Genomic DNA, 12,482 nt, shown 5'->3' on the forward strand with positions numbered 1-12,482 from the left:
TCGCCTAATTCATGTGCAATATTGTAGAAACCCACCTAACCCCACCTTAAAGGTATTGTGGAAGACTTTTTAAAAGACCCGCCACCCGCACGTGCAAGAGCATGCACAAGACCATTTCTCCTCATTCAAGCCCTGTTTGAAATGTGCTTTTCTCATAGCCCATAAAAGCTTACTGTGTCCACATACAGCACGGACTATATAGTGAACTTTATAGCAAACTCAGTTGGCTTACAGTTCAGACAGATGATCACTGGTTTTTGCTCTGTTGGTCATGTAACTCCTCCACCGTGTGATGCCTGCGCCATCTTTGCTATTATTCGCCGCTGTCAGGTAGCGAAAGCCTATGGCGAAAGTGGACCGCTGTGACAAAAAATCCTATAGGGCATTATGAAGAGAGCTCTCTTGGCAAGGCATTCTGGGATATAGCTGCCTCTTCTGAGGCCTTTTTCAAAGAACCATGGTGAAAAAGGTGAGCTTCAATGACTGTCACAAACCTCAGCTCACCACACATATGCGTCTGAAAATACGAAAAAGATAGCTAATGGGACAAGCACGTAGGACGGCCTTACGTACCGGTAAACAAATCAGCAGAATGACTGACAATTAGGAGGGCCACTTATTTAAATGATCCACCCGGAAATAACAGATTGTCCTCTACACCTTTCATGTAGCCATTTTAGTACCAAATAGACTTTTCTAATTGTGCAGCAAATCGTGGCTTTAAGATTTTCAGCATCTCCTACTGCATTCAGAAACTCACCACTAGTGAAAATCAGAGACAAACCTGTGTTAACGGCATGGCTTTGTTCTGTTTGGTTCAGAATTTGGGACCCAGTAGTCTGCACAGGTAGCAGATGTCGTCTCCAGCCTTTATCAGCCAACTTTATCAGCCTTTTTTTTTTTTCCCTTTAAGATAAAGACCTTTCAGTCAAACTTAGAACAATAGCTGCCTTTATAAACTCTTCAAAAAGAAATCATGTCCACATATAAAATGATAAAGTTAATATTGGTATAGGCTGCTATGATGAAAATAATTAAAGTTGTTGGATATATAACAATATAGATTAGTGGCTTTGAATGTTGGAAGATAAAAAAATACCAAGAAACAGAGAAGAAAATGGAAGCTGATTGATGGAGCAGGCTGGCTGCACAGAATATATATCACCATGGCAATATGTGTGCCTGCTTGTGTGAATCTTAGTCAAGGCTTAATTAGGCCAAAATAGCTGGAAATCCCAATTTAATCCCTTATCTTGGTTTTGTGAAATAGGCCTGCATTTTTCCAGACGCTGCACTTTATTGTTAGATATTCTGTGTTAAGCTGTTTGCATCAGATGTCTTGTCCTTAAAAACTATTTTCCAAGTGATCAGTTGCTGAAGAGACTTTAAATGTTGTTGCAACAGAATAAATGTTCTACTTATTAAAGAAAGTGGCTATATGTTTAAAATAATGTTGTCGATATGCACATAAGTTTGGTATTTCTGCAGAACTTGCATGTTTTTGCTAGAAAAGAAAAAATAATAATAATAATCAGACGTCCAATACTATAGCAGATGGTAACCAAAAAAAAAATCAAGTTTAAAGGTGAGATTTTGTGTATCTGACTAAAAATAAAACATGAAATCAGATTTTTTTTTTATAGCAATCTATATTTAATTGTCATGTTGTGCTATTTTGGTTCATCAGAAGCTTATATGTTCACCTCGGACCATCAGGATGCACAGGATTAAAGTTCACACGTTGTTAGTGCTTTTGCCAATTTACAGGAAAAAGTACAAATCTCAGTTTGGTGTGGTCTATTGTGCCACTCCTCCAATCAGAAGAGCAGGCTGCAGCATCCTGCCTCTCGTGCCCTTGAGGGCTGTCAAAAAAAAAAAAAAAAAGCCGAGAGACAACCCCAGTGTTACTCTGTTTGCTTGACCTTTCACCTGACAGGAGGAAACAGGACGTTGGTGCTCTTGTGTTTGTAAAGATAACCAAAAGCCCGCCTGTTCTTGCTGCTCCAGTGTCACACGTTCAGAAATTCCAGTCCAGGTGCAGCGGAGTCAACAAAGCCTTCCCTGTCGCTGATTTACAAACGGTTTTGGACTGCCATCAAATGCAGAGCTGGCATTCGTGCAGCCTCCTTTGATGATGCCTTATAACATCCTTGATGAGTTCAAGTAGTGCTGGCTTTAAACCTTCAGAGGTGATGAATGTTTGCAAAGTCGCAGCTGCTGAAAGAACTCAAAGGCAGTCGGCTTAAAAAGAAAGGTTGGTTTATTATCTGCATCTGCAGCTTTATAACAGAGAAATGAAGGATACATCTGTAGGCGACAATGAAACAATGCATGCATATACATTTGAAAATATGCATAATTCATGCATAAAACAAGAGGAACCATTAAAACAAATCCAACCTCTCCCAAGTACGAACTTTATACATGCTGATTAAAAACCCCTTCATCGAGGGGCTAAAGATCATGAGCGAAAGCTGTACCTGTTTCAATAAAATGCTAATCTATCATGATTACTGCTTAGATAAAATTTGAGAAAAGCTTGAGTTAAACTCTATGATGTAATAATACGTGAAATGGCAGTGAGGCCTTCTAAATACTGTTTGCCAAGCCTTTGGTCAATAAAAGGTTTTTAATGTGGAGCCGCATCGACTGGCTTTAGCCAGACAGAACCACGGAGGGGTAATGAAGGAGCTTCATGGGATGCGGTTTCTGCCTGCCTTCAGTGATGCACGGGCTGAAGAAGGGGAACACCTTTCCCCTTGGCCCCTTGCTAAACAAGCAGAGCAGGCTCATGTCGTCAGCGTCGTAGAACGCCACCTTCCTTTCGTCGCAGTCCAGGTACACCCCGATCCTCTGCGGGGATGAAGCGACCTGCAGCCTCGACCACGGCTGCGTCCCGGCCCAGTATTGTTCCCCGTTGCGCAGCCGTAGGGTCCAGTAGCCGTTCTCGGGGCTCAGCTTGATCCGAGCGTGCCTGTCCACGGTCTCGGAAGCCACGCCCAGGTCCCATTTAGGGCTGGAGCCCACTTCGACCTCCCAGTAATGTCGCCCTGACTGGAAGCTCTGGGCGGCCAGGATGTTGACGCACTGGAGGAAACGCTTGCTGTTGCTCGTGGGCTGGGTCATGACATCACACTCGACCGCCACGGTTTTGTCCCGGGAGACATGAATGCTAGGATGTGCCGTGTCGGCGTCAAACGTTAAGGAAGCAGGACCTTTGGAATGAAAAGGTTTGTTGTTAGGTGTTAGGACTAATAATGTTTTTGGATTAAGGTGAAACATGTAGAGTCAAAAGTATTCACACCAATTGATTTTTTTTTTTTTTAGATTTTGTCACTTTTGATACTTTTTTATTATTTACCTTTTTAAAACAAATTGATTGAGGGATTTTGTTCAATTATTTTTACAAGCAAAGAACACGTTTTAGTAACTAAAAAAGAAAATCCAGAAGTAAAACTTAACAAAAATGTTTCATCATAAAAAGATGAGTAATTTTGCTGCTTTCTTACATTTAATTTATTATTTAATTCTTTTTTGTTTATCTTTCATATAAAATAAAAACAATATCAGATTTTCTTTACCATTTTTTTGTATTTTTCAAATGGTGTTTTTTATTGTTTTTATTTTAGTGATTTTACATTTTCATTTTTTTTCCCAATTTTCTCTTATTGATACAGTTTTGCAAACTGCATTCTTTTTAAAATCAACATCTCATTTTCTTCAGTTAAAGCCCAACACAAACGCTCGTTCTTGACGATATTGACCAATAAAAATGTTGCTATCTTCCATACAGAAATAAAAATTTATCTTCTCTCTTCACTCCCTGGTCAAAAAAGCTGTGACTTGAAAAACACAATTTGAAAAAAAAAAAATTAAAAGAAAAAATTATTAAAAGATTTATATTTTTATAAACAAGATCTGGTCAAACAGCAAAGTTTCTCATAGAAAAATGTTATGCTATTAAATCACAATTTAAAAAAAATTGCTTTATCAAATTTCAAAAAGCATGTTTTTTGCTTGCAAAACATAAAACTAAAAATAACTCCATATAAATCTAGTCATAATATTTCTATTTTGGGTGTAATCCCTCCATAGTTTTGCACTCCCAGACCTTTTGAAACAATGATCATCAGACAGGAAGCTACCTGGCTTTAGGCTGTTGAACATCTTCCTCCATGTGACGTATTGTAGCGGAGCGAAGTATTTGCTGCTGAAGGCACTTATATTGAAATCCGGCGCTACATTCACCTCCACACAGGGGCTGCAGATTGAACACACTTCATTAGCTTGACACCAAATAACATTAATTAGATTTCAAAGTCAAACATGAGCTGCTGTTAAAAGGCCTGAGGTAATTGTCGTGTCACTTAATGACAATGAATCCTTACCTTAACTGTGGGAACTGTCAAGAGGGAAACCAAAGAACAACGTCATTAAATGCATAATTCAATACACAATTAGTGTAGCAAAGAATGTTGAAGATTAGGTGAAGCTCTTGTTTTTAATTTAGTATTGATGTTATAGATTTCAAATTATTGTTGGGTAGAATAAAATAAACTTTACAAAGCCGAAAAGATTTGGAATGAGAAGTTTCCACCTCGGTAAGTGAATTGTTGGACTGTTGTAGCAGTTTAATGTTGTTCTCTAGTTCCCGCATAGCAGACTCTGCAGCCTGCAGGTGGTGCTGGACCTTCTCCAGTTCCTCCTCCTGCTCCCGTCTCAGCTGATCCAGCAAACAGGTCTCCTCCTCCTGCAGGATCTGATGCAGAGCTCGGAACTCGCCCTTGACGCGCTCCTGCAGATCTGCTCCGACCCTCTGGAAACATAGAAAAAGATCTAAGGAGACATTTTCTTTTTAAACCAAGCTAGGTGGATCAGTAAAAATATAAACTCTTATACAGAGTTTTACATGATAGATCCACACAAAGGGGCTCATGATTAAAAAGTTATGGGAAAGTGGTGAACCTTTTTTCTTGTAGAACGATGTAAATAGAGAAGAACGACCTTACCCTATAATTGCTGCTCTAGATCTTTTAGAAAATGTCTCTAAAATTTGTGTGCATCTAGAAACTGACGTTTTCCTGTTAAAGTCAGATTGGTTGGAGAACTCTAGTGAGGATTCAATTTTTTTTATTCTTGCCATGAATTTTATATGTATAGGACTTTGACTAGGTCAGAACCACTTCAATGCAGCTCCAGCTGTATGTCTGGGGGGGTCATCCATGCACTGATTTTTAATTATCTGAACGCCACTTGAAATTTAGAGGTCTGTAGAGGTTGCATGTGCAGAAATTTGGCTAGAGAAATAACTGTCCCCCTCAGTTTTCTTGACATGCTATCACCCCCAACAGCTTTTAGTTTCCTATAATGTCTGTGAAATATGACGTCTGATTTTTTGGGTGTGAGAAAATTTAATTACTGGACTTGTTGCAAAGGTGTTACCCCATCACATTACTTCAGTAGAATTCACTGATCTTCTAAGCGTGACCCATTCTTTCATACCTGTTTGTAGGAACTGTATTTCTAAAAGCTTGATTTTATGGAAACTGAGGAGTTTGAAGCACCAGATTTCAATTATTTTTACAGCAAAGATATATCTCAGTATATCTCTGTAAAGATAAATACCCATTTACTTGTATGATCTCTTTCTATGGAATCCATACTTCTATCTCTGTATAACCTTCAACATTTTTGCCAAAGTCATCTGTGTACAATGTAATCATCTGCTGCTTGGAGAATCAATCTGAATGGCTAAACTTGAGTTCATAAAAACTGGGATATATTAGGCAATAATTTCTCAACTTTAAAGAGAGGATTGATTGTTGCACACACTGATGCAGCCTTAATGTGGAATACAATCACTAATTAGTTGAATTCTGGAAACAGTTTGCTGCAATGGATGTTATTTTCAAGTTTTAGATCATAGGGAATCTGTAGTGACTATTTGTACAAAACTAAAATTTAAAAAAAGGTGATCAAATCAAAAGGTGAATTTTACTCAAATAGTCATTCCTTAAAAGTTCAAAGAATATCCACTGGACTTGGTTTCCAAGATTTGAAATCTTGGGAAAAAATCTTGGATTTCAAATCTTGGAAACCAAGTCCAGTGGATATTCTTTGAACTTTTATGGAACGACTATGACTTGGATGACTGAGAATCTTCATCAACAACTCAAATATTCATCTGATGCACTCTGAATTCTGGCTTACAACCAAAAGACCAAAACAGGGTCAAAATCCAGTTCTGTGTTTGTTTTATTCTCCGTTCAGACAAAACAGGTTAAAGGCTTCAAAGGATTCTGCTACTGCGCTAACTCTGATTCCTGCACCCGTTCTTTGACTGATTGACTGACACCAAACGGGCTGACAGAGACTGAGATTCAGACTAGGACTAAGACCTCCTACTTGCATAATGAGCTACCTAAGACCTACCTATTTATACTGTGAAACACCCACATCCTGAGCTAAAATTTATTAACTAATTAAGTGAATCCCTAACCAAAAACATATTCTAAATAACAAATTAAACTAAAGAATCTAAATTCTAAGATTTAACTGAAAATGGAAAAATAGCTCCTATAGAATTATAGGAGAGTATGAATTCTCATCCTCAGGAGAGTATGAATTCTCATCCTTCTCAGAAAGCGCACATCCACATTAGATTGATCTTCATGCTGGTCTATCACTTTGTTTTCTGATAAAATACAATATAATATGTTGGCTCTATAGACACTTGTACAAGGAAATGTATCTGAAGCTATTGAAAAAAAAAACATAATAAAAACCTTCACCCACCAGGTGATTAACAGTAATCTATGAACAATTTTCAGCATTCCTTTTTTCTCAAGACTGAATGTGATGAATGAGCATTTAAGCAGCTCCTGTAGTCGATAAGTTGTCTGAATAACTGTTCAGGTAACTGGGCGTCGCTCATTGAAGTGATTCAAATGAAAAACTGCTCAATTAATGGAAAGCAGTGTAAAAGTGATTAATATTCAAAGAACTGTCCAACAGCCAGAGGGTGTTTGCACTGATAATAGTTTCCTTTTTATCTATTCAGAGCACACAGCAAGCTTTGAATATATCTCCCATCTGCTTTTTGCACTTATTTCATCTTATTTTCAGCTGATATTCAGTAAAAACAGAAAGCCAGATATCTGTTGTAACACCAGAGACAAAGAACTAATTGTTAGGTGCTGCATTTGTTTGTACAAACCTACCTTTATGATATCCATCTTGTCTTTGTCTTTGCGAATGCTGCAGAGGAGGTCCTCTTTCCTTGCGTTGTGGTTCTCCAAGCTCTCACTCAGCCTTTTCTGCACAGCGATATGCAAATAATGTTAAAGTGCATCTTAATTATTAGTTTATCTTAATTATTTTAAACATTTTAATTTAGCAGGACCAGAAATCTAGACCCTTATAGATGTTTATCAAAATCTATTGATATGCATGTATAATTTTGTTTAGCCCAATGAAACAGTGGGATGACTGACTACTAAGCCCAACTGCATTAAACTTGAAAAATAAAAATTCAATTAGCGGCTCCCCAGAAAATGAGAGTAAACCAACTGTGCATGTAAAAAAATAAACACTCAAGATATAAATAAAAAAAAAAAATAATCAAGGATTTTTTATTCACACCCCTTGACTTTTCCCACATTTTGTAATCTTAGATTCATATACTTAACCTAATTTTATTGTGAATTTATAAGATATCATCAATAAATAATTAATAATAAGGAAGTAGTGCTACAAGAAAACCACAGGAAAATCTAGCAAGAAAACAAAAACATTTCCAGCCAGATTGGATCAAAATTAAAGTTGTTAATCTACATGAAAAATGTTACATGTAATAGAAATTTTCAAATCCCCTTCTTGTCATCCAAGAGAGACAGTAATTTATTTACAAGAGTTTTTCCACAATCTTTTTACTGTTGGGATACTTACGGACCAAATCCTAACCCATTTAAATGTGTTCATATCTACAAACCCCTGCCAGTAGGAACATTCACTCGACCACCATGTTTTTTTCTCGCAAAACTGCCTTTATTGTTACAAAATGTCCTGGTGCAGAAAAAACTAAATAAATCAGGATTTGTTGAGGAGCATGGATGTAAAAATGTTCTAGTGGGTAAATGCGAACCCCGAGGACGGCAGTATACAACAAGCCCAACATAATTATGTATAATTTAACTAAACTCAGATCACAGATGATCTCCATCCATCCAATATGACTGAACTTCAGCTTTTCTTGAAAAGAAGAACAAGCAAAGAACGTATATAGGCAAGTTGTTTGGGATATGCCCCAAAAAGACAGTGAATAATAGTTATAAAGCTATAAATTGAAACAACAGGGCTACAAGTAATGATTAATTTGCAAATTGATTAATCTGTCGATTTTTTTTCCCCCCGATTAATAATCAGATAGCAAAGTGTTCCTTAAAAAACACGCTTTGCTAAATTAAACCAGGTGAAACTAAATCTTCTCCACTTACATTCATGTTTTTTCTTACAATTTTGGTATATACAACATAATGTAACACAAAAAAATTTTTTTGTTATAGCATCACCAAATTGGAAAAGAGCTAGAGGGTCCTGATTGCTTCTAAAAGCACTATAATATGTCAGCGAGGCCTTATACACTTATCCTTATGCTGAGTTTATGAAAGATCCCGGAATAGAAGGTAATATAAAAAGGGAGTGGGAAGAGGACTTTGGCTCAAACAAGTTAATAAAACACAGATGTGAACTGAAACATGGTGAACTGTGGTGTAATAAACTTTTACAGCTGAAATTGCTATCATTAGTAATTAACTGATTTACCTCGGAACACTTTATGATGTGTATAAGATATGAGACAGGGCAATGATTGAACATAAAATGAATGAAATACAGGCCTGATGATCGATATTAAAGGAAAAGTCTGGTCACATTCAGAATACAAACTTCTGAGAAGTACTTTAAATATTAAAGTATTACATACTGTTCAATGAATGTTAAGTGAAGTTAATCAAGAGTAATTTCATTTGAATGTGCTTTACTGGAGGCATCCATGTTTGTCAAAGAACACTACTGCCACCTACTGGTTTGTGACGTCACAGTGCGGTATCGGCTGTTGATCAAGTTCCAGTGCTGTATCTGGTGTTTGTCACAACACGCTATTATCCAAGTCATCTTGAAAACATTCTTCCTCCAAATGTTGGCTACATGTTATGTGTTTTTTCTCTGGTCAGAAGTTCGATGGAAAATCCTCCCTCTTCAAGTTGGCAATCCAATGAAGAACCCGTCCGTGGAGGATCAGGAATCGGAAAGGTGAAATAACACTTTTTTTTTATTTTCCACTTTTACCCGACTTATTCCAACATCCAGCTGCCACTCACGTGGGCATTGTCAGTTTAACTATAGCTCTCGCGAATTTTAATAGTGAAGTCCATTGGAAATCTAAAATTATTATTGTTGATTGCAGATATGTCTAGTAGTTCCCATTGATTTTGCTTGTAAAGCGGCAAGAATGGCGCTAGGCTTACCGCACCGTGAGGGAGGTGCTACTATATTTGGGCAAAAATGGCCGCTCCCGGACTCCATGATCATGACAAAAATGATTGTCTTCATTTTTTTTACTGATTAACACTAAATTCATTAAACCACCACAAACGTATTATTTTAGGTATAGATAATAATCCATTGATTATTCCTCGCTGACTGCACTTTTTCTTTAAAACACAAAAAAGGAGAAAAAAAAAGCAAAGAAGTCACCTCCAGATTCCGGATGTAGGTGTCTGAAGTGGAGGACCGAACCTTCTCCACCATGGCTGCCACCAGGTAGTTGGTCTGGAACTGCTTGGACCTGAACTCTTTGCGGCACTGCGGGCAGGTCACGGGGCCCGTAGTTCCCCTCCAGTACCGTGAGATGCACGCCTTGCAGAAGTGGTGCATGCAGGACAACATGACAGGCTCCCTGAACAGGTCGCAGCATATGGCGCATGTCAGGTCGTCCCTCAGGCTACTTTTGCTGAAGGATGGAGGAGGAGCAGTAGGAGCAGCAGCCATGTTGGAGGCGACTTGGCTTCTCCAAACTGGGGAAGTGAAAGCAAAAGATTAGAAGGAAGAGGAAACACAAGGTGCTGAGCTGGCTTATGTTATTTCAGGATTAATGTGAAGGCAAACTTAAGACAATGCATACAAGGGGAGTGGGGTTAGGGGATAGAGAATGGAATGGAATGGAATCCTGAGGTTCTGAGTTCGAGCCCCACTCTCACAAACTAACACCCTGGGTCCCTAAGCAAGACCCTTAACCTGCTCAGGGTTCTTTCTGCTTCCCAAGGGGAAGGGTTAAATGCAGAGATACATTTCTCCAATGTGAGATCAATAAAGTTAAATTATTATCATTTTTATATTTAAAAAAAAGCTACAAATCCTGTAATGCACTGATGGTAAACATTATAAGTCAGTTAGATTAGGTGTAAAGAAAGTATTTCAAAGCGAAAGTAATCTGGGTGGTTAGAGCAGATTATAGAACCACGGATCATATGATCCTTTTAATAAAAGGTTTGTTTTGTTTGTTCAGACTGATAGCAAATGAAACCAAACAGCTGCACGCAAACACGTTAACTCACCAAAAACCTTATTAAATATTCTACAAAACAACGATATAAACGTAAAAAGTTAGAGTTGAACGAACTTACGCTCTCTGCTGCCAAGTACAAAGTATGTCCAAACACTTCAAAGTCCTTTCTTCTTCGCTTGATCTCCTCCGCTCTTCTTCCTGGTGCAGTTTGTTTCCAAACCACCAGTGATAACTGCGCATGCGCACGGTGTAACGCCACCTTTGATTGGTTAGTTCGTCTCGAAACCAGGAAGTAGTGCAAAATCACAGCAGAAACCTATTTTATGTTTATCATTCGCTTCTTTCAAATTAAATGTTTTGCAATAAAAGCAAATACATTTCCTGTTCATGTATGGACTGAAGGAAATTAAGAAGTAGATATCTTAGCTAAACAGGCTTTAATGTCAGACATTAGACTTAGATTTATTTTGTTTACACAAGTGTAAAACAAAAAGAAATTTTGTTTAGAACAGCTTTCTGGACAATTTATTTTCTTTTTTTTTAATGCAGCCTTGAAAAATAGTAAAAAAACAAAAAACATTACTATAAACATAAGCCTATATTTACAGTTCTAACATTTCAGGTTATATATATATAAATATATATATAATGATAAATAATAATAAATATAATAAAATACAATACAATAACCCATTTTACAAAACATTCAGTTGTCTAATGGCAGGGGGGAAGAAACTGTTATGGAATCTGCTGGACCTGCATCGGATGATTCGAAGCCTCTTCCCCAAAGGGCAGCAGGGGGAACAGTCCATGGTGGGGGTGTTAGGGGTCATTGATGATGTTACGGGCTCGGGACATGCAGCGCTGGGATGAAATGTCTTTTAGGAGCCCCGATGCTCCTCTTTGCTGTTCTCACCACTCTTCTCACCTTCTTCCAGTCTGAGGCGCTGCAGCCTCCACACCACACAGTGAAACAGCTGGTCAGAACGGCCTCTATAGTGCTTCTGTAGAAGGTGGTGAGGATGGGTGGGGGCAGGTGGGCTCTCCTCATGGCATCCTCAGTGGAGCGGTTGCGTCGGTAGGCAAACTGGAACGGGTCGAATGTTGGCAGCAGACTGGAGACGATGTGTTCTTTAACCAGCCTTTCGAAGCACTTCATCATGATTGGAGTCAGTGCGACAGGCCTGTGATCATTGAGTGAGTTGACCTAAGGCTTCTTTGGGACCGTTATAATGGTGGCAGACTTGAAGCATGCTGGTATTATGGATCGGTCCAGCAGGTGTAAAAAATGTCTGTGCGGACACCAGCCAGCTGATCTGCACACTCCTTATGCACCCGCCCAGGTATGTTATCAGGCCCTGGGGCCTTCCTTGAATTGATTCTCCTCAGAGTTTTCCTTACTTCGGCCTTCACTTTAGTGCCTCCTGCCCCTGGTGTGGAACAGCTTTTACTGCTGGAGTGCTGTTTAGTTCCTCAAACCTTCTAAAGAAGTTGTTCAGTTCATTTAGGAAGTCAGCATTTGCTCCATCTGCCGGGGGTGGGGGGTTATAGTCTGTGATCATCCGAATGCCTTTCCACATCCACCTGGTGTAGCTGTCATCATGGAAAAGATCCTGGATCTTCTGATATTATTTATGTATATTATTAACTTAAGTGTTCCTTTAGCAAAAAAAAAAAGGGTAAATCTATAATTCAGAATAAAATCTGTAAAGTTTGGCAGTAACATTGGGATAATCATGACACTGGTAGAGATCTATATAAAATTCAAAAGACTGTAGGGGGTAATAGTTGTAAAAATGGAAGGCGGAAAGAAGAGGAAGTCATATCTCGACTTAGAACTGGTCATACTGGACTTAATATTTCTCTTTTCAAAATAGGGAAACATGAAACAGGGACTTGCAATTGCTGTAATCAG

At 38.4% G+C, this 12,482-nt stretch overlaps 1 protein-coding gene across 1 annotated transcript; it reads right to left on the reverse strand.

Annotated features, from left to right (window-relative positions):
* Positions 1-2,311: 2,311 nt before the first annotated feature.
* LOC107093449 (zinc-binding protein A33-like) lies at positions 2,312-10,814 on the reverse strand. The gene is made up of 7 exons (XM_015388500.1): positions 10,686-10,814; positions 9,757-10,076; positions 7,221-7,316; positions 4,598-4,816; positions 4,389-4,402; positions 4,146-4,261; positions 2,312-3,215 (listed from the first exon to the last, which is right to left on the reverse strand). Exons 2-7 carry the CDS (start codon positions 10,048-10,050, stop codon positions 2,656-2,658), a joined length of 1,299 nt encoding a protein of 432 aa, XP_015243986.1. The 5' UTR covers positions 10,051-10,076; positions 10,686-10,814; the 3' UTR covers positions 2,312-2,655.
* Between the last annotated feature and the right edge of the window lie 1,668 nt (positions 10,815-12,482).

This window comes from Cyprinodon variegatus, unplaced genomic scaffold (assembly GCF_000732505.1).
Source record: "Cyprinodon variegatus isolate N-32 unplaced genomic scaffold, C_variegatus-1.0 Scaffold425, whole genome shotgun sequence".
Lineage (NCBI taxonomy): Eukaryota > Metazoa > Chordata > Actinopteri > Cyprinodontiformes > Cyprinodontidae > Cyprinodon > Cyprinodon variegatus.